The 12,970-nt window shown below is 37.0% G+C and overlaps 1 protein-coding gene across 1 annotated transcript in view; it reads left to right on the forward strand.

Annotated features, from left to right (window-relative positions):
• frem2a (FRAS1 related extracellular matrix 2a) overlaps positions 1-12,970 on the forward strand; it is a gene marked incomplete at both ends in the record, with an annotated part of 70,613 nt that overhangs the window by 47,747 nt on the left and 9,896 nt on the right. The window contains 6 exons of the mRNA XM_079247954.1: positions 109-360; positions 8,767-8,916; positions 9,023-9,232; positions 11,111-11,308; positions 11,530-11,694; positions 11,928-12,110. Coding sequence (XP_079104080.1) covers positions 109-360; positions 8,767-8,916; positions 9,023-9,232; positions 11,111-11,308; positions 11,530-11,694; positions 11,928-12,110 — 1,158 coding nt within the window. The remainder of the gene's footprint in view (positions 1-108; positions 361-8,766; positions 8,917-9,022; positions 9,233-11,110; positions 11,309-11,529; positions 11,695-11,927; positions 12,111-12,970) is intronic.

A 12,970-nucleotide genomic window follows, 5' to 3' on the forward strand; every position in this document is an offset into this window, starting at 1 on the left:
CTGTATTTAATAAAAGAATACCCTATAGCATCATACCCAAATCTTTATTTTGAGCTTTTATCAATTTTATAACACAATATTCTTCACCCTTGCTGGGTTCCTCTGTAGGTTCTGCCACAGGAACCATCCCCACCACCGTACTGTCTTACTCGGACTACATCTCCCGTCCAGAGGAGCACAGCAGCCTCCTTCGCTTTGACAAGGGTGAGAGGGAGAAGCTGTGCCGTGTGGTGATTATTGACGACTCTCTATATGAAGAAGAAGAGAGCTTCAATGTGACTCTCTCCTTGCCTGTGGGGGGACGTCTGGGAATGCACTACCACACCGCCAAAGTCAACATCTTGGGAGACGACGATGATGGTAAAACACGACGATAATTAGCTTTGAGTTTTTCTTCTTGCTCACTTACTTACTTACTCTATATTTCTGTTTGCAGTGACCTTTCCACAAGTTCTATTACCTTTGCAGAGAAAACTTTTAAATCAAATTCTGTTTAAACACTTTTTTTCATCAAATGTTATGTACCTTAACCCAAATCCCAGATGCAGTGGTGAACTTTGAAGAAGCTGTTTATTTTTTCAGCCCCAGTCTAAAAATTGAGATTTCACAACACAATGTATCACTAAAGTTGTCAACCTGAGTTGTTTTCACATTAGTCCTTATTTCCATATATATATATATATATATATATATATATATATATATATATATATATATATATATATATATATACACACATATATATATATATATATAAAGTATTTATTGGGAGTAATGGAAATTCTCTTAATCAAGCTTGTTTTCGAAGTCTCTGGGTTTTGAATTCAAGGATTAAGGTGCCGGAAACAACCTGACATAGAGCCTGCACCCGCGGCCGACAGATGGAATCAAAATCCCATCTTGCTGTTCTGACATGTTTTAATTAGAATGGAGAGTCACACAGGACACGTGCATTATTAGATATGTCCCTCATCTGCTTTCCTCCAGTTGCATATCATGCCATCATATGGGCTGAGAAGATTGCACATTCTGGAAAGCAGAAACATGAGTATCTGGGGATTGATGTGTCTGCAGGGAAATACCTGCTCCAATCTACAGGCCTTCTCCACAATCTCAATGTTCTGCATTGATTTACTTTACAGACACTGATTGAAATACCTGCTCAAGGTTTTGCTAAATGCCACACTATAGATTGTCACAGTAAAACTTTTTTTGGTCTCTTTTTCTCCAGAAAAATGTGTCAAATCAGGGTTTTGTATGGTACATGTAAAATACTACTGTTTAACAAAAAATTAAATTTTACATTGACAACACCATAAAAATTGTCTCTAAGTCTGAAGAAGGGTTGTCCTTGTGCAGTCTGTGGCTGTCGTGCAGGCTTGTATGCTCACTCATCTACTTTCCATCTATTTTAACTACCCGAATGCCAGCTGCCATATTTGAAAAATCTTTATGATTTAAGATCACATCTTACTGCACAGTATTTTTTTAACTAACAAATAAAATAATATCTCTAAACGGGTCTGCCAGTGGTCCATGTGGTTACAAACATTTCTTTTTCAATGGTTGCGATCCTGCAAACACAAAGATAGTTTCTATTTTTATGGTTTGTTGTTTTCCAGTTGCAGCTGACCTCATTAATTGTTATATTCTGTAACAGGAAACAAAAGTCTATATTTAGCTGTCACATAATGTAAAATAATGATACAGGTAAGAAAATATATCTTCAGCCCTCCTTGGCAATGGGATATAGGAGATCTCTGTACACCTTAAAATTATTTATTTATAATCTTGAATGTAAAATACGTAAGATCCTGCATCAACTGTAAATAATGTATATATATATATATATATATATATATATATATATATATATATATATATATATATATATATATATATATATATATATATATATATATATATATATATATATATATATATATTATACCATTTACTAGGGACTTGATAAAAAAAAAAATGGTACAACAACAATAACAGCCAGATGTTAAATCCACATAACACTTTTATGAAAGATATATTCTCAACCTGAAAGTTTGAAAAATGGCCATATTTACCTTTTTTTTTGCTTTAATTCTTTGTTTAATTAAATCTTGAGTTTGGAAACTGGGAGAACAGTTGCTGTACTTTCAAAGTGAATAACTTATCACCCTGGGTTTATATAGGATTTAAGCTCTTCAAACGTTTCAGCCACCATTTGTCAACATTTTCACTTACAAGGTAAATTAAATGAAAGTCTAAGGTCTGAACTGCATGCAGGTCAGTTTAGCACCCAGTCGCTTTCATGATGCTTTTCAGTAATCCTGTTGAAATTCATGCTGAATGTGGAATGTATTGTATTTTCCGACAGAAATAATTAAGACATTGCCTGCCTTTTTGGCAGTAAATGTCACCCCAAAACCTCTAATGGTGCCCTTAGATGTTCGCAGGTTACCTGTGCAGTGTGCACAGATCCACTCCCATCATGGATGCAAGCTTTGAACTGTGCGCTGATGGCACAAAGGATGCTCCCTATCTTCTACCCCCACAGGGTTCATGGCCCATAATTTTCAAAAAGAATTTCCCAGTTTGACTTGTCAGACCACAGGACTGTTTTTCTCTCTTCCCCTCAATCAATGAGCTCTTGTCCAGAGAGAGTTGCGCCACTTCTCCATCCTTTGTATACAGAAAATATATTTCCTCCTTACATTTGAACATACTTTTGGGGATGAAGCAAACATTTTACTTCTGCTGAGCTCTTTTCTTTAAACCCTGTCATATTCCTGACATTTCTCAATTTCTGCATGTGATATTTTATATTTCCATTGCACTGGCATCAGTTTCAGGGGCTGAACAGGGTAGAAATGTCTTGCGAATAGCTGCAGCCAGTTATAAGTTTACATTTAGGAGCATCCCAACTCTTGTAAAAATGCATCAATGATGTATCAGACATGCTATTTGAAAAGCTGACCATTTTGATCCTCTGTAGTTTTATTGTGGATTGAAATACTACAAACAGACAACATCTGGTCATTTGAATCTTGCATGACATGATAACAAACAGTTATCATGGCTCAAGATCTCAATCCCAATTTAAGAAATTAAGTGTTTTCTCTCAGACGTTTGACAGTTTTCTTTCAGAAGTCTTTCCAAGTCTTCCAGTTTAATGGGCTTTTCATTTTTTTTCTTTTTGTTTGTATCAGAAGGAATAGTGTCAGGAAGGACCTATCATGCCTAACTGAAGACTGGGATAAATAAGCAATGACTGCTCGCATCTGAGAGTTCATTTAAAGTTACAAGCAATTGTGCCAGCTTGACTCTGTGTGCGTGGAGGCATCTAGGGTCTAGCTAACAAGAAACCTGACACCTTGCCTGATCGTTAGTAAATTCTCAGAAGACGTCAGTCTTGGTGCTTAGTTCAAAAGAAATGGAAATGTGTTTGCGAAAGCCGAGAGATGATGTGTCATTTTCAGTCTCCCAGAGAACAGTACGCTGTCTGACAGCGCTCTACTACCTGCTCCCAGGCAGTCCAACAGCACCCTGCATCCTGTTAATACCATCTGAAATTACCAAGGAAAATATTGAAACAAATGGAGCAACAGCATGTCTTTATTTGTGTCCGCAGTACCCTGCGTCCAAACGCCTGTTTATCTGCTGCCAGCAACAAGTTAATTTTAGACTTCAAACACTGCAAAGTAGATGGTGTGAAAGTCACGTAATAAACTCTGAAGTGTGACTGATCGTTCTCTCTTTAGCCTCGTTCTTTCTTACCCGAGGTCAAAGTCAAGCCGACTTTGCTGTTCCATTTCCATCTACTTCTCCATCGCAGCCAGCATGTCTCGTCTCTCTCACATATTTTCTTTTACCTCAGCGGGAAAAAAAAAAAAAAAAAGCCTCAAGGATATCTGTTCAATTTAGCACTTTATCATATTAAATTCTGCAGTTGCAGACTTCCTGAGTGTTGCATGGCTGCACACAAGTAAGCAGCATCTCTTGTTCAGAATCTTTCTCTAAAACCCAATCCTTCTTCTCAGTGTTGGTCAGAGTTTTTCTTGTCAGTTCAAGGCAACACATTCCTTTCCTCAAAGAAACTCTTTAATATATTAACATTTTTTCAATTTCAGATGAAATTCACTGCACATATTTTGTAAGATACAAGCAATATCTTGTGGCAAATGGTTTTCCTCCATTTCTTATTCACATCCTTACTTTTACCTCTTATTACATCTAACTTATTTAGAAGGAAAAAAAAAGATAAAACAAGCTCATTGAGAGCCTGAAAACAAATGAACAAAATAAAAGATTTGAGAGATTATGGAAACACTGTGGTCCAAAACTATTAAGTTTTTTATTGAAGTTAACCAGTGTCTACTTGGGAAATCCTTGACTTCCATTGCTTATAAAAAGCTGATGTGGAGTATTTTTATTAGCTTTAGTTTTGAAAAGTCTGAAGAGATTAAACTGTAAAAGATGGGGAAAGTAGCAATACCATACTGGCAGATTGTTTTGTACAAATGTCAATTATTTGAGTCACTTAAACTTCATTTAATTTTATTCCGGCACATATTTTGTACCAAGGGATACCAAGGCAACAAATAAAAAATGCAGCACCTCTTCTAACAGCTTCTGTTTTGAAGATTACATGTGTTTTCAAGCCTGAGAAAGTACTGGATTTGGGGGGAATTCTTAGCTGATGGTCATGCAGCCTCTACAAGTCACACATCGACACACATTAAAGTTTTATATTGAGGGTACATATCTGTTTTTAAGCCTATTTCACTGTTGAGTTTGTATAGTTTAATTTCTAAGCATCACATCTCACTTACACATCACAAGCAACCAAACAGCAGCACAACATAGAGACTACTACTAAGGCAAGGAGAGTTTATCTTTACAGCACCTTTCATGTACAAGACAATTCGGTGCTTAAAACATTAAAAGCATTACAGATGGTATAAAGAAGCATAAAAGACGACACCAAATAGCAAAAAAAAAAAAAACCTAAATAAAATAATTAATTAAATTAAAATAATTTAAAGCAAGATCAGTTAAATATTCCTGTGTAGATTTTACGCATAAGAAAATGAATTATTTTAACCTGGATTTAAAAGTGTTGACATTTAGAGTAAGTTTTATCTCCACTGGCAGTTTGTTGCTCTTGTTTGCAGGATAACAGCTAAATACTTCTTCATGTTTAGTTTGGACCCTGAATTGACCTGAGTCTTTGGATATAATTAGTTAAAATTGCTGCTTGGTTTATTTTATCTGAACAATCACACATGTAATCTGGGTCTAAACTGCTCTGAGATTTGACAACGACCAATAAAGTTGCATATCGTCTGTGTAACTGTGAAGTTCTGTAATACTGACCCAACCAGAGCATGTACAAGTTAAACAGAACAACCAACCCTGTTTTCCAGCCTGATCCCCTGAATTCTGTGATCTACAGTACCAGACCTCAGTATCACTGAGATCCAGCAGAACCAGTACTAATACTTGACTGGAATCAGTATTGAATCGAATGTCATTTAAGTCTTTGACCAGAGCGGTTTCAGTGCTGTGATGAGGTCAAAATGTTTAACTGAAATTTATCAGGATTTCCACTTTTATTTAACAAGTTTTTCCGCCAGTTGAACATAATTTAACATAACTGAATAAAAAAAAAAAAATAGAGGTTATAGACAAGTCTTTAGTTGTTTAGAGACATCGAGAGTCCTTTTCCTCTGGAGTGGCTTGACAGCAGCTATCTTTACTGACTTGGGGGAAAAAAACCTGACACCAGTGAGCTGTTGACCATAAGATCACTTTACTGAGGTAAAAACTCAGATTTGAAAAATAAAAAAATCAGATGGTTTCATGTCCAGAGTGCATTTTGTTGATTTCAAATGCCAAACTGTTTCTTGTAGGATTTTTAAATCAACTATATTAAATTGTAACATAACATCAGACTTTTTCTAGGTTTTGGTGTTAGATTAGTTTCTTGTTTGAGTTTTTGCCATTGATATTTTGTGTAATTTTTTTATTTTTTTATTTTAACTTATTTTATCAAGACTTGTTAGGCATCCACTTAACTCTCCATATTATGTACTATTGATTAGTACAAAATACATTGTTGAAATGCATGTATGTGTAATCTTTCAAATAGTGATGAACTCCAGCATATCTTTGGTTAACAAACTTATTTTGTTTTTTAATTTATAAACAACACACATCTTCAGTAAATATTATCTTAATTCCTTTAGTTAAGAGAAAATTGCAATTCATTGCATTTCCTATTAATTTAGCCTTTACATGCTTCCACTTAGTTGCAAACTGAATATTTCTGAATTGCATTTTTTAGATGTCATGACTTGATTTCTTTATGTTTTTCATCATTTTGTGATCCTATACCTATACTTGTAATATGTATGTATTACAACCTCAGGCATGGCCAGGCAACCTGTCCAGGGTGTACGCTGTCTCTCGCCCAATGATTGCTGGGATAAGCTCCGGCTTTCCTGCAACCTTTAATTCGACTGAACAGTTCAGAAAATGAATGAACCTCAATCACTAAAGAAAAGCTGTTTATATCATGAGGAAATATTTGGCTTCCAAAGTAGTAGATTTGCAAGCCTCATTCTACAAGCAAAGGCACAGAGGACAGCTGAGAATGCTCTATAAACTGTATTTAAAAGCACAGTGACATAAATGGTTACAGACACCCACACGGTAGTAATTATCACAATTTGTTTTTACACCTTCCTCAGCCTTCACACAGATACAACACAGTGTATCTGTCCCCAGCCTTCACACAGATACAACACAGTGCTAAAGCAGAGGCATGGCCCCACAGGGCAGATAGGATGCAGCACTCATTCATCACTCAACAGCCTCTTGTGTCAACTCAGGCATAGCTGAGACGTGTGAATGCAGACACGTTTATTAACATGAAAGTCAAAGGATCATTTGTGAGCATTAAAAGAATGTGCTCCAAATTTCTTACACATATTATTTATACATGACTTGTATGTTAAATTATTATTGAGGCTTCATCCCATGCCAGGAGAGAGATAATAATTCCCATAAGCCCCCATCTTGTTTACCAGTGTATCTGGTCAAATGTCACTATCCACGCATGTGTGTGTGCGTCTGTTTTGTTGTTTGTTTTTTTTACCACCTACGCAGTCTATGGATTTCCCTTTTTACTATTCTTTTTTGCAAATCCAGAAACTATTTGAATTTTCAGCTAACGCTACACTGTTAGGTGTGTGTAGGAGGAAACGTTAACAGAGCAGAACAAGAGGGCAAGGGCTGCATTTGATGTTTAATACTCTCTGGATATTGTTGCCCTGAGCAGTTGAGAGTCAGAATCCAGTCATTTTTCTCTGTGCTTTTCTCATATACACTGCTTTGCTTTTTTTCTGATCTGTCCCAGTTAATGCATATAAATAAAATATAAAAAAGGGAAAAAAATATTTATATATCTGTCAACTTCTGTGGACCTTTGAATGTTTAATCCTGAACTACAAGTGATTGATAATACACTTGCTATTTTTGGAATTGTGCTAGGATATAACAAAAGAGCCAAGTGAGAATGACTAGCAGCTTAAAGCTGAGGCAAAACTTTTATCTTTTATTGTGTCAGTTTTTTTTTTAGTTTTTTTTATTTGACAGTGGTGCTTGTGAGAGATGAAGCTGTCTAATACACACTGGACTGCCTCCAGTTTACTGCCTCAGGAAGCAATCCCTGTTCAAACAAGCCTTTGAGCTGTCTGGGGGGCCGCTTTCTCTGTCTCATCATCTCACTGCTCAGTGTTTAAGAAAAAAAAAAGGACGCACACACAGATGGGTAATTTTTTTTTAGCGCTAACTATATCCTTACTTGTTAAAAGTACTTAATTTATCTGTCAGAAGAAGAAAAACAGCCGGCTCTCAGTGTGTCCTCTCCTCATTGCGCCTCGCTGTTCTAAGCAAAAGATACCAAAATGGACTAGGAATATACTGTTGAATTGTAAGTTGTAAGTTGTAACTTGTAACGTCCTCATAAAAATAAAAGCATTTTAGTATAGAAACAGTGTTTAATTCAGGATTCTTAAGAAAACTTGACAGAAATATTAAAGTGTACTAAAAATCTTTGAAAGCTATTTGGCAGCTTTAAACCCTTTGACTTCATTGTGAATTATTGCATTTGTTCTAACGTTTGTTAGCATTTTTCATCAAATCATCGTCATGTGCCATCAAAATATTAACAATGTATGAAACACACTCAGGTTGCCTCCAACAGGATGTTTATGCAAACATTGCATCATGAGAGATAAATAAGTGTTGTACATATGTGTTTTTGTGTGAATGAGCTAATATAAACAATGCAGCACTGATGTTGTGTGAAAGGTCAAATAACAATTAACAGTGAGGTCTGGATGGGGGACCAGGAAAGGTCAGACCTCCCTGCAGTTTAACATCAGACTAATGAGCTGTGGCTTTTTGACCTCTGGCTTTACAAATGGATCATTCTCAGCTCCAAGTGTCTGCTGACAGGTCGAGGTTAAATAACCTTCGACAAGGAGAAAGAAAAAGCCTGAATTTACCTTGGTCTTACAAGCTCTTCAGGTATTTATTTTGTCAGGGGGATGGAAATTAACTACAAGATGTCAAACTTAACTAAACTGCATCAGCAAATACGGTCGTTAACGAATTACAAGCAGAGCTAACTGGGAGACCAGGAACTCCTGATGGAGAACATCCAGTTTCTGCTCATGGCATTGTTTTCTTGTATCAACTCTGCAGCTCCAGTGTTTTACTTTGGGGAAGTAGAGTATCACGTGGATGAGAGTGATGGATATGTGGAGATCAAAGTGTGGAGGACAGGAACTGATCTCTCCAAGACCGGTACTGTAACCGTCCGCTCTCGCAAGGCTGAGCCTGTCTCTGCGGAGGGTGAGCTCTCATAATTTACAATCCATCATGATCTTTCTGCATCTTCTTCTGGTTTTTTTTTTTTTCTTCCCACCAAACTTCTTTCTTTTTTCTGCTTGTCTTTCAGCCGGTATCGACTATGTGGGCATCAGTCATAACTTGGACTTTGCCCCTGGTGTCAGCATGCAGACATTAAGGGTCACCATCTTGGATGATCTCGGACAACCAGAGCTGGAGGGCACTGAGAGTTTTGAGCTAATCCTGCGAATGCCAATGAACGGCATCCTGGGAGAACCTGGGAAGTCTACGGTCTTCATCAATGACTCAGTGTCTGACTGTAAGTGACCTGACTTACCTGCAATTATTTATAATCAAGGTCTGATTTGTTATTCTTTTGACAATATATGTGATACAAAATGAATACAAGCAATGCAGTGTTGATTTCGGTCGCTAACAGCCTCTTGCCCAAACCACCAATCACAGGGCCACCCACACACAAACACGCCTGAAAAAGCAGAAGGAAGGATAAAAATGTTCAAGTTCTCTTTACAACTAAACATACCAGATAAATGTTAAGAGTGTATACCTTATTTCAGCTTCTGTATTTTAAGATATCTTATAATCTATTTTATCCAGTGAATATGGGGGAGGATGAGCGGTTCATTCTACTTGAGCAGTTCAGTCACCAGTAGCTGACAGGAGGGATGGGATGTTGCATTTACAGCTGCTTAGACACCCATCCTGTAGTAATACATCACCCAGATAGAAAAAAGAGACCTTATCACATATCGTGTGATACTTTATTGTAAAAACATGAAATGTGTCACGTTATATCACACTAAGTTTTATTCTACAACATGAAAAACAAAGTATTGTGTGCAGATCTAAAAATATTTGAGAAAATTTTAAAGAAATTCACACTGTCTTGACAGTTAATTGTCATGACATTTTGTAAAGATTTATATATGTTTCAGTGTATTACTCCCTCTCTCCCTCTCTTGTTTTTATTAGTACCAACAGAATTTAACATATAGCAGGTTTAATAATCCTAAAAAAAGGATTGCTTTAAGGATAATTTTAAGGAAATTTTCTTGTCAAGCAGAAACATTTTATCTACTTTGATTTATTGTTGACACACAGACAAACAGGAATGTGCCGCTGGGAGAATGAAGCTGTCGATACAAAGTCCTGTCTGGCTTAAGTGTGCAACATCAACAATATCACAGTGTCCTCCCAACTTAACCATCATATAATCTCTCTTATGATAAATTAAACATTTCTCCGATACGGTTTATTCTCCAAGTTTTCACCTCATATTATAACGTGATACATTTCATGCTTTTACAGCAAAACTGTCGTGTTATAACATGATAAGGTGCAATTTTTGTTATTTGGGTGACACCTCTATGCCTCTGTTAATACTAAATAAAGCAGGAAAAGGGAATGACTTGTGTGGCTTCTCAAGCAGGAAATATTTCACACATTTGATCACTAATGGACATTATAATATGTATTCAGTTAATTTTTGGGATCAGATAACTTAAGTTTTACATTCTTCACTTTTAGTAAAATGTCTTGACAGTCAGTTGTCATGACATTTCGTAAAGATTTATATGTTTCAGAGTGTATTGCTCCCTCTCTCGTTTTATTAGCACCAACAGAATTTCACATATAGCAGGTTAAATAGCATCCTAACCTGACCCGCTTAAACCTGCTCTCCACAGTGCTGATATAATTTGTTTGCTTTATTGATGTGTCAAATGTGACACAAGAATAAAACGTATTTTATCAGTGATTTTACAGCTGGTGAACTTAGTGTTTAAAATCTTGTGAAAAGGGCAAATAGAGTGTGGCCATTTAAAGCTTTTATACCGGAGCTTTTTACCGGAGTAGATGCAAAGCTCTGAGTGGTTTTTCTTTCATCCTCTCACACACCAGTGGAGATGCAGCTGCCATGTGAGGCACAGGTCTGCCAAGCAATCCTTTTTAAGGATTTCACCATCCACTGAAATCCATAACACGCCTGAGAAGGCATTTACATTAAAAATCACTTTACAAGATACAACAAAGAACCTGGTTACTTCTTCGTAGCCATGCTGTAACGGTTACGCAGCATTGATCGCCACCACTTGTAGTGATTTGCTGTTTTATATTACTGAGGATTACGTTATCACTATATGTCTAATTATAACTTAGCCGTCCTTGTGATCAACAGTACCAAAGGTCCAGTTCCGTGAGGCTGTTTACATCGGAGAGGAGAGCGACGGTCAGATAACAGCAGCAGTGTACCGCAGCGGTGATATCAGACACAAGTCCTCTGTTCGCTGCTACACGCGTCAGGGTTCTGCACAAGTCGCCCTTGACTTTGATGAACGACCCAACACTGATGCATCTATCATCACCTTCTTACCAGGTACATAAACTTATTTTCTCTCGATAAAAGAAATGGATTTTGTCTAACAGGAGGGGCAAAACCTTTTCATTTAAAGAACAACCTTTTCAGGGTTGTTTTTTTTTTTTTTTTTAGCCTTTAGCCTTTTTTTTTAAATATATTGTAATGAAACTTATTGATTCCTTTGTTTCACTCTGATGCTTTTTGACATGCCATGCCAACTGTCCTGCTGTACACTTTAGATGAGGTGGCGAAGCCGTGCATTCTGTCTCTGGTTGATGACACCGTGTATGAGGAGGGAGAGGAGCTGCGGCTGGTCTTAGGCAACCCAAAGAGCAGCACACAGTTCGGCGCATCAGTGGGCGCTCTGAATGAGACTGTGGTGAAAATCAAGGACACAGCTGACAGTAAGTGAGATGAAGAGAAGAACAGAGTAGTAAAGAATAATCCAGATTTACCGCAGGATAAATTGAGTAGTGCCTGAATATTTTAGGCAGATGTTTCTGAAACACAGCTCACAACTACACAGCAAAGTATCTCAGTTTTTAATCCCTAATTACCTGAAGAAATAATTAACAAGCAAGTAATGAAAGTTTTATGTTCACTAACAGCTTTTGTCTCCCTTTCCTTGCACCTTTAGAACCTATTATCCGTTTTTTGGAAAGCAAGTTCAGTATTGGTGAACCGAAGGAAGCTGGCGCCGTGGCAATTGTCAGGATCCCAGTGGTACGTGTGGGCGACACATCAAAAGTGTCAGTGGTTCGCGTTCACACTAAAGACGGGTCAGCTATCTCAGGAGAGGACTACTACCCTGTGTCTCAAGGTATGTCTTCCACATACAGTATATCCTCCTATAGCTGATAAAAGAGCAGCAGCATTGGTCCAGTTTTACAATGAAACAGGAATCTAAAAGAATACACAATGATAGAGAGAGGTGGATAACCTGAAAGTCGTCGCAAAAGGTAAAAAAAAGACTGTCAAAGCCATTTGGATTGTTGACAAAAGCTCTATAACCGTTTTGTTTATGTTGATCTACTTTTTATTGCCATGTTTTTTTTGCATATTAGTGATAAAACAGAAAGAAATCGGTGCCTTTCACTGCCATTGCTAGTTATTTTCCTCTGCTAAATCAGTATAGTTTAGCTGTCACATATGAACAACCAACTTTAGCAAAGGACATCATGCCTCCAGTTCACATTTGAAGTGAATTTGATGAGCTGATGTCGATAAAACCAAACCGTATCCCACCGCCTCCTCCAGTACAGCAATAGTAAAATATAGTTCGAACAGATGTCAAGCTTATGTTCATCTAAAACAAAAATTAACTTTATCTTGCAGATGTAGCGCTTTGTCAGTAGCATTTTATCATCAGTAACAGTAACAACATTGTGAAGATTGGAAAAGTAATCAGTTAGATTACTTATTACTGAAAAAGTATTGCAGCTGGTACTTTACAATGAGAGTTGCATTGATTTGTCAAAGAAAACTCAACAAAGTAGTTCATGAATTCATGTATTTTTCCTGTATCCAGTGAGAAAAATGATGAAAAAACAGAATTCAGGAAGGCTCAGATATGTTTTACAATAACATGGGAGCTTGTTTTTCTCCAGATGCACCAGCTGTGGTGGGCTGGGATTCACTGAAAGTTAATGATGTCCGGAGATCCGGTACAATCTCCTGTTG

Source organism: Telmatherina bonti (genome assembly GCF_933228915.1).
Source record: "Telmatherina bonti genome assembly, chromosome: 10".
Taxonomy (NCBI): Eukaryota; Metazoa; Chordata; class Actinopteri; order Atheriniformes; family Telmatherinidae; genus Telmatherina; species Telmatherina bonti.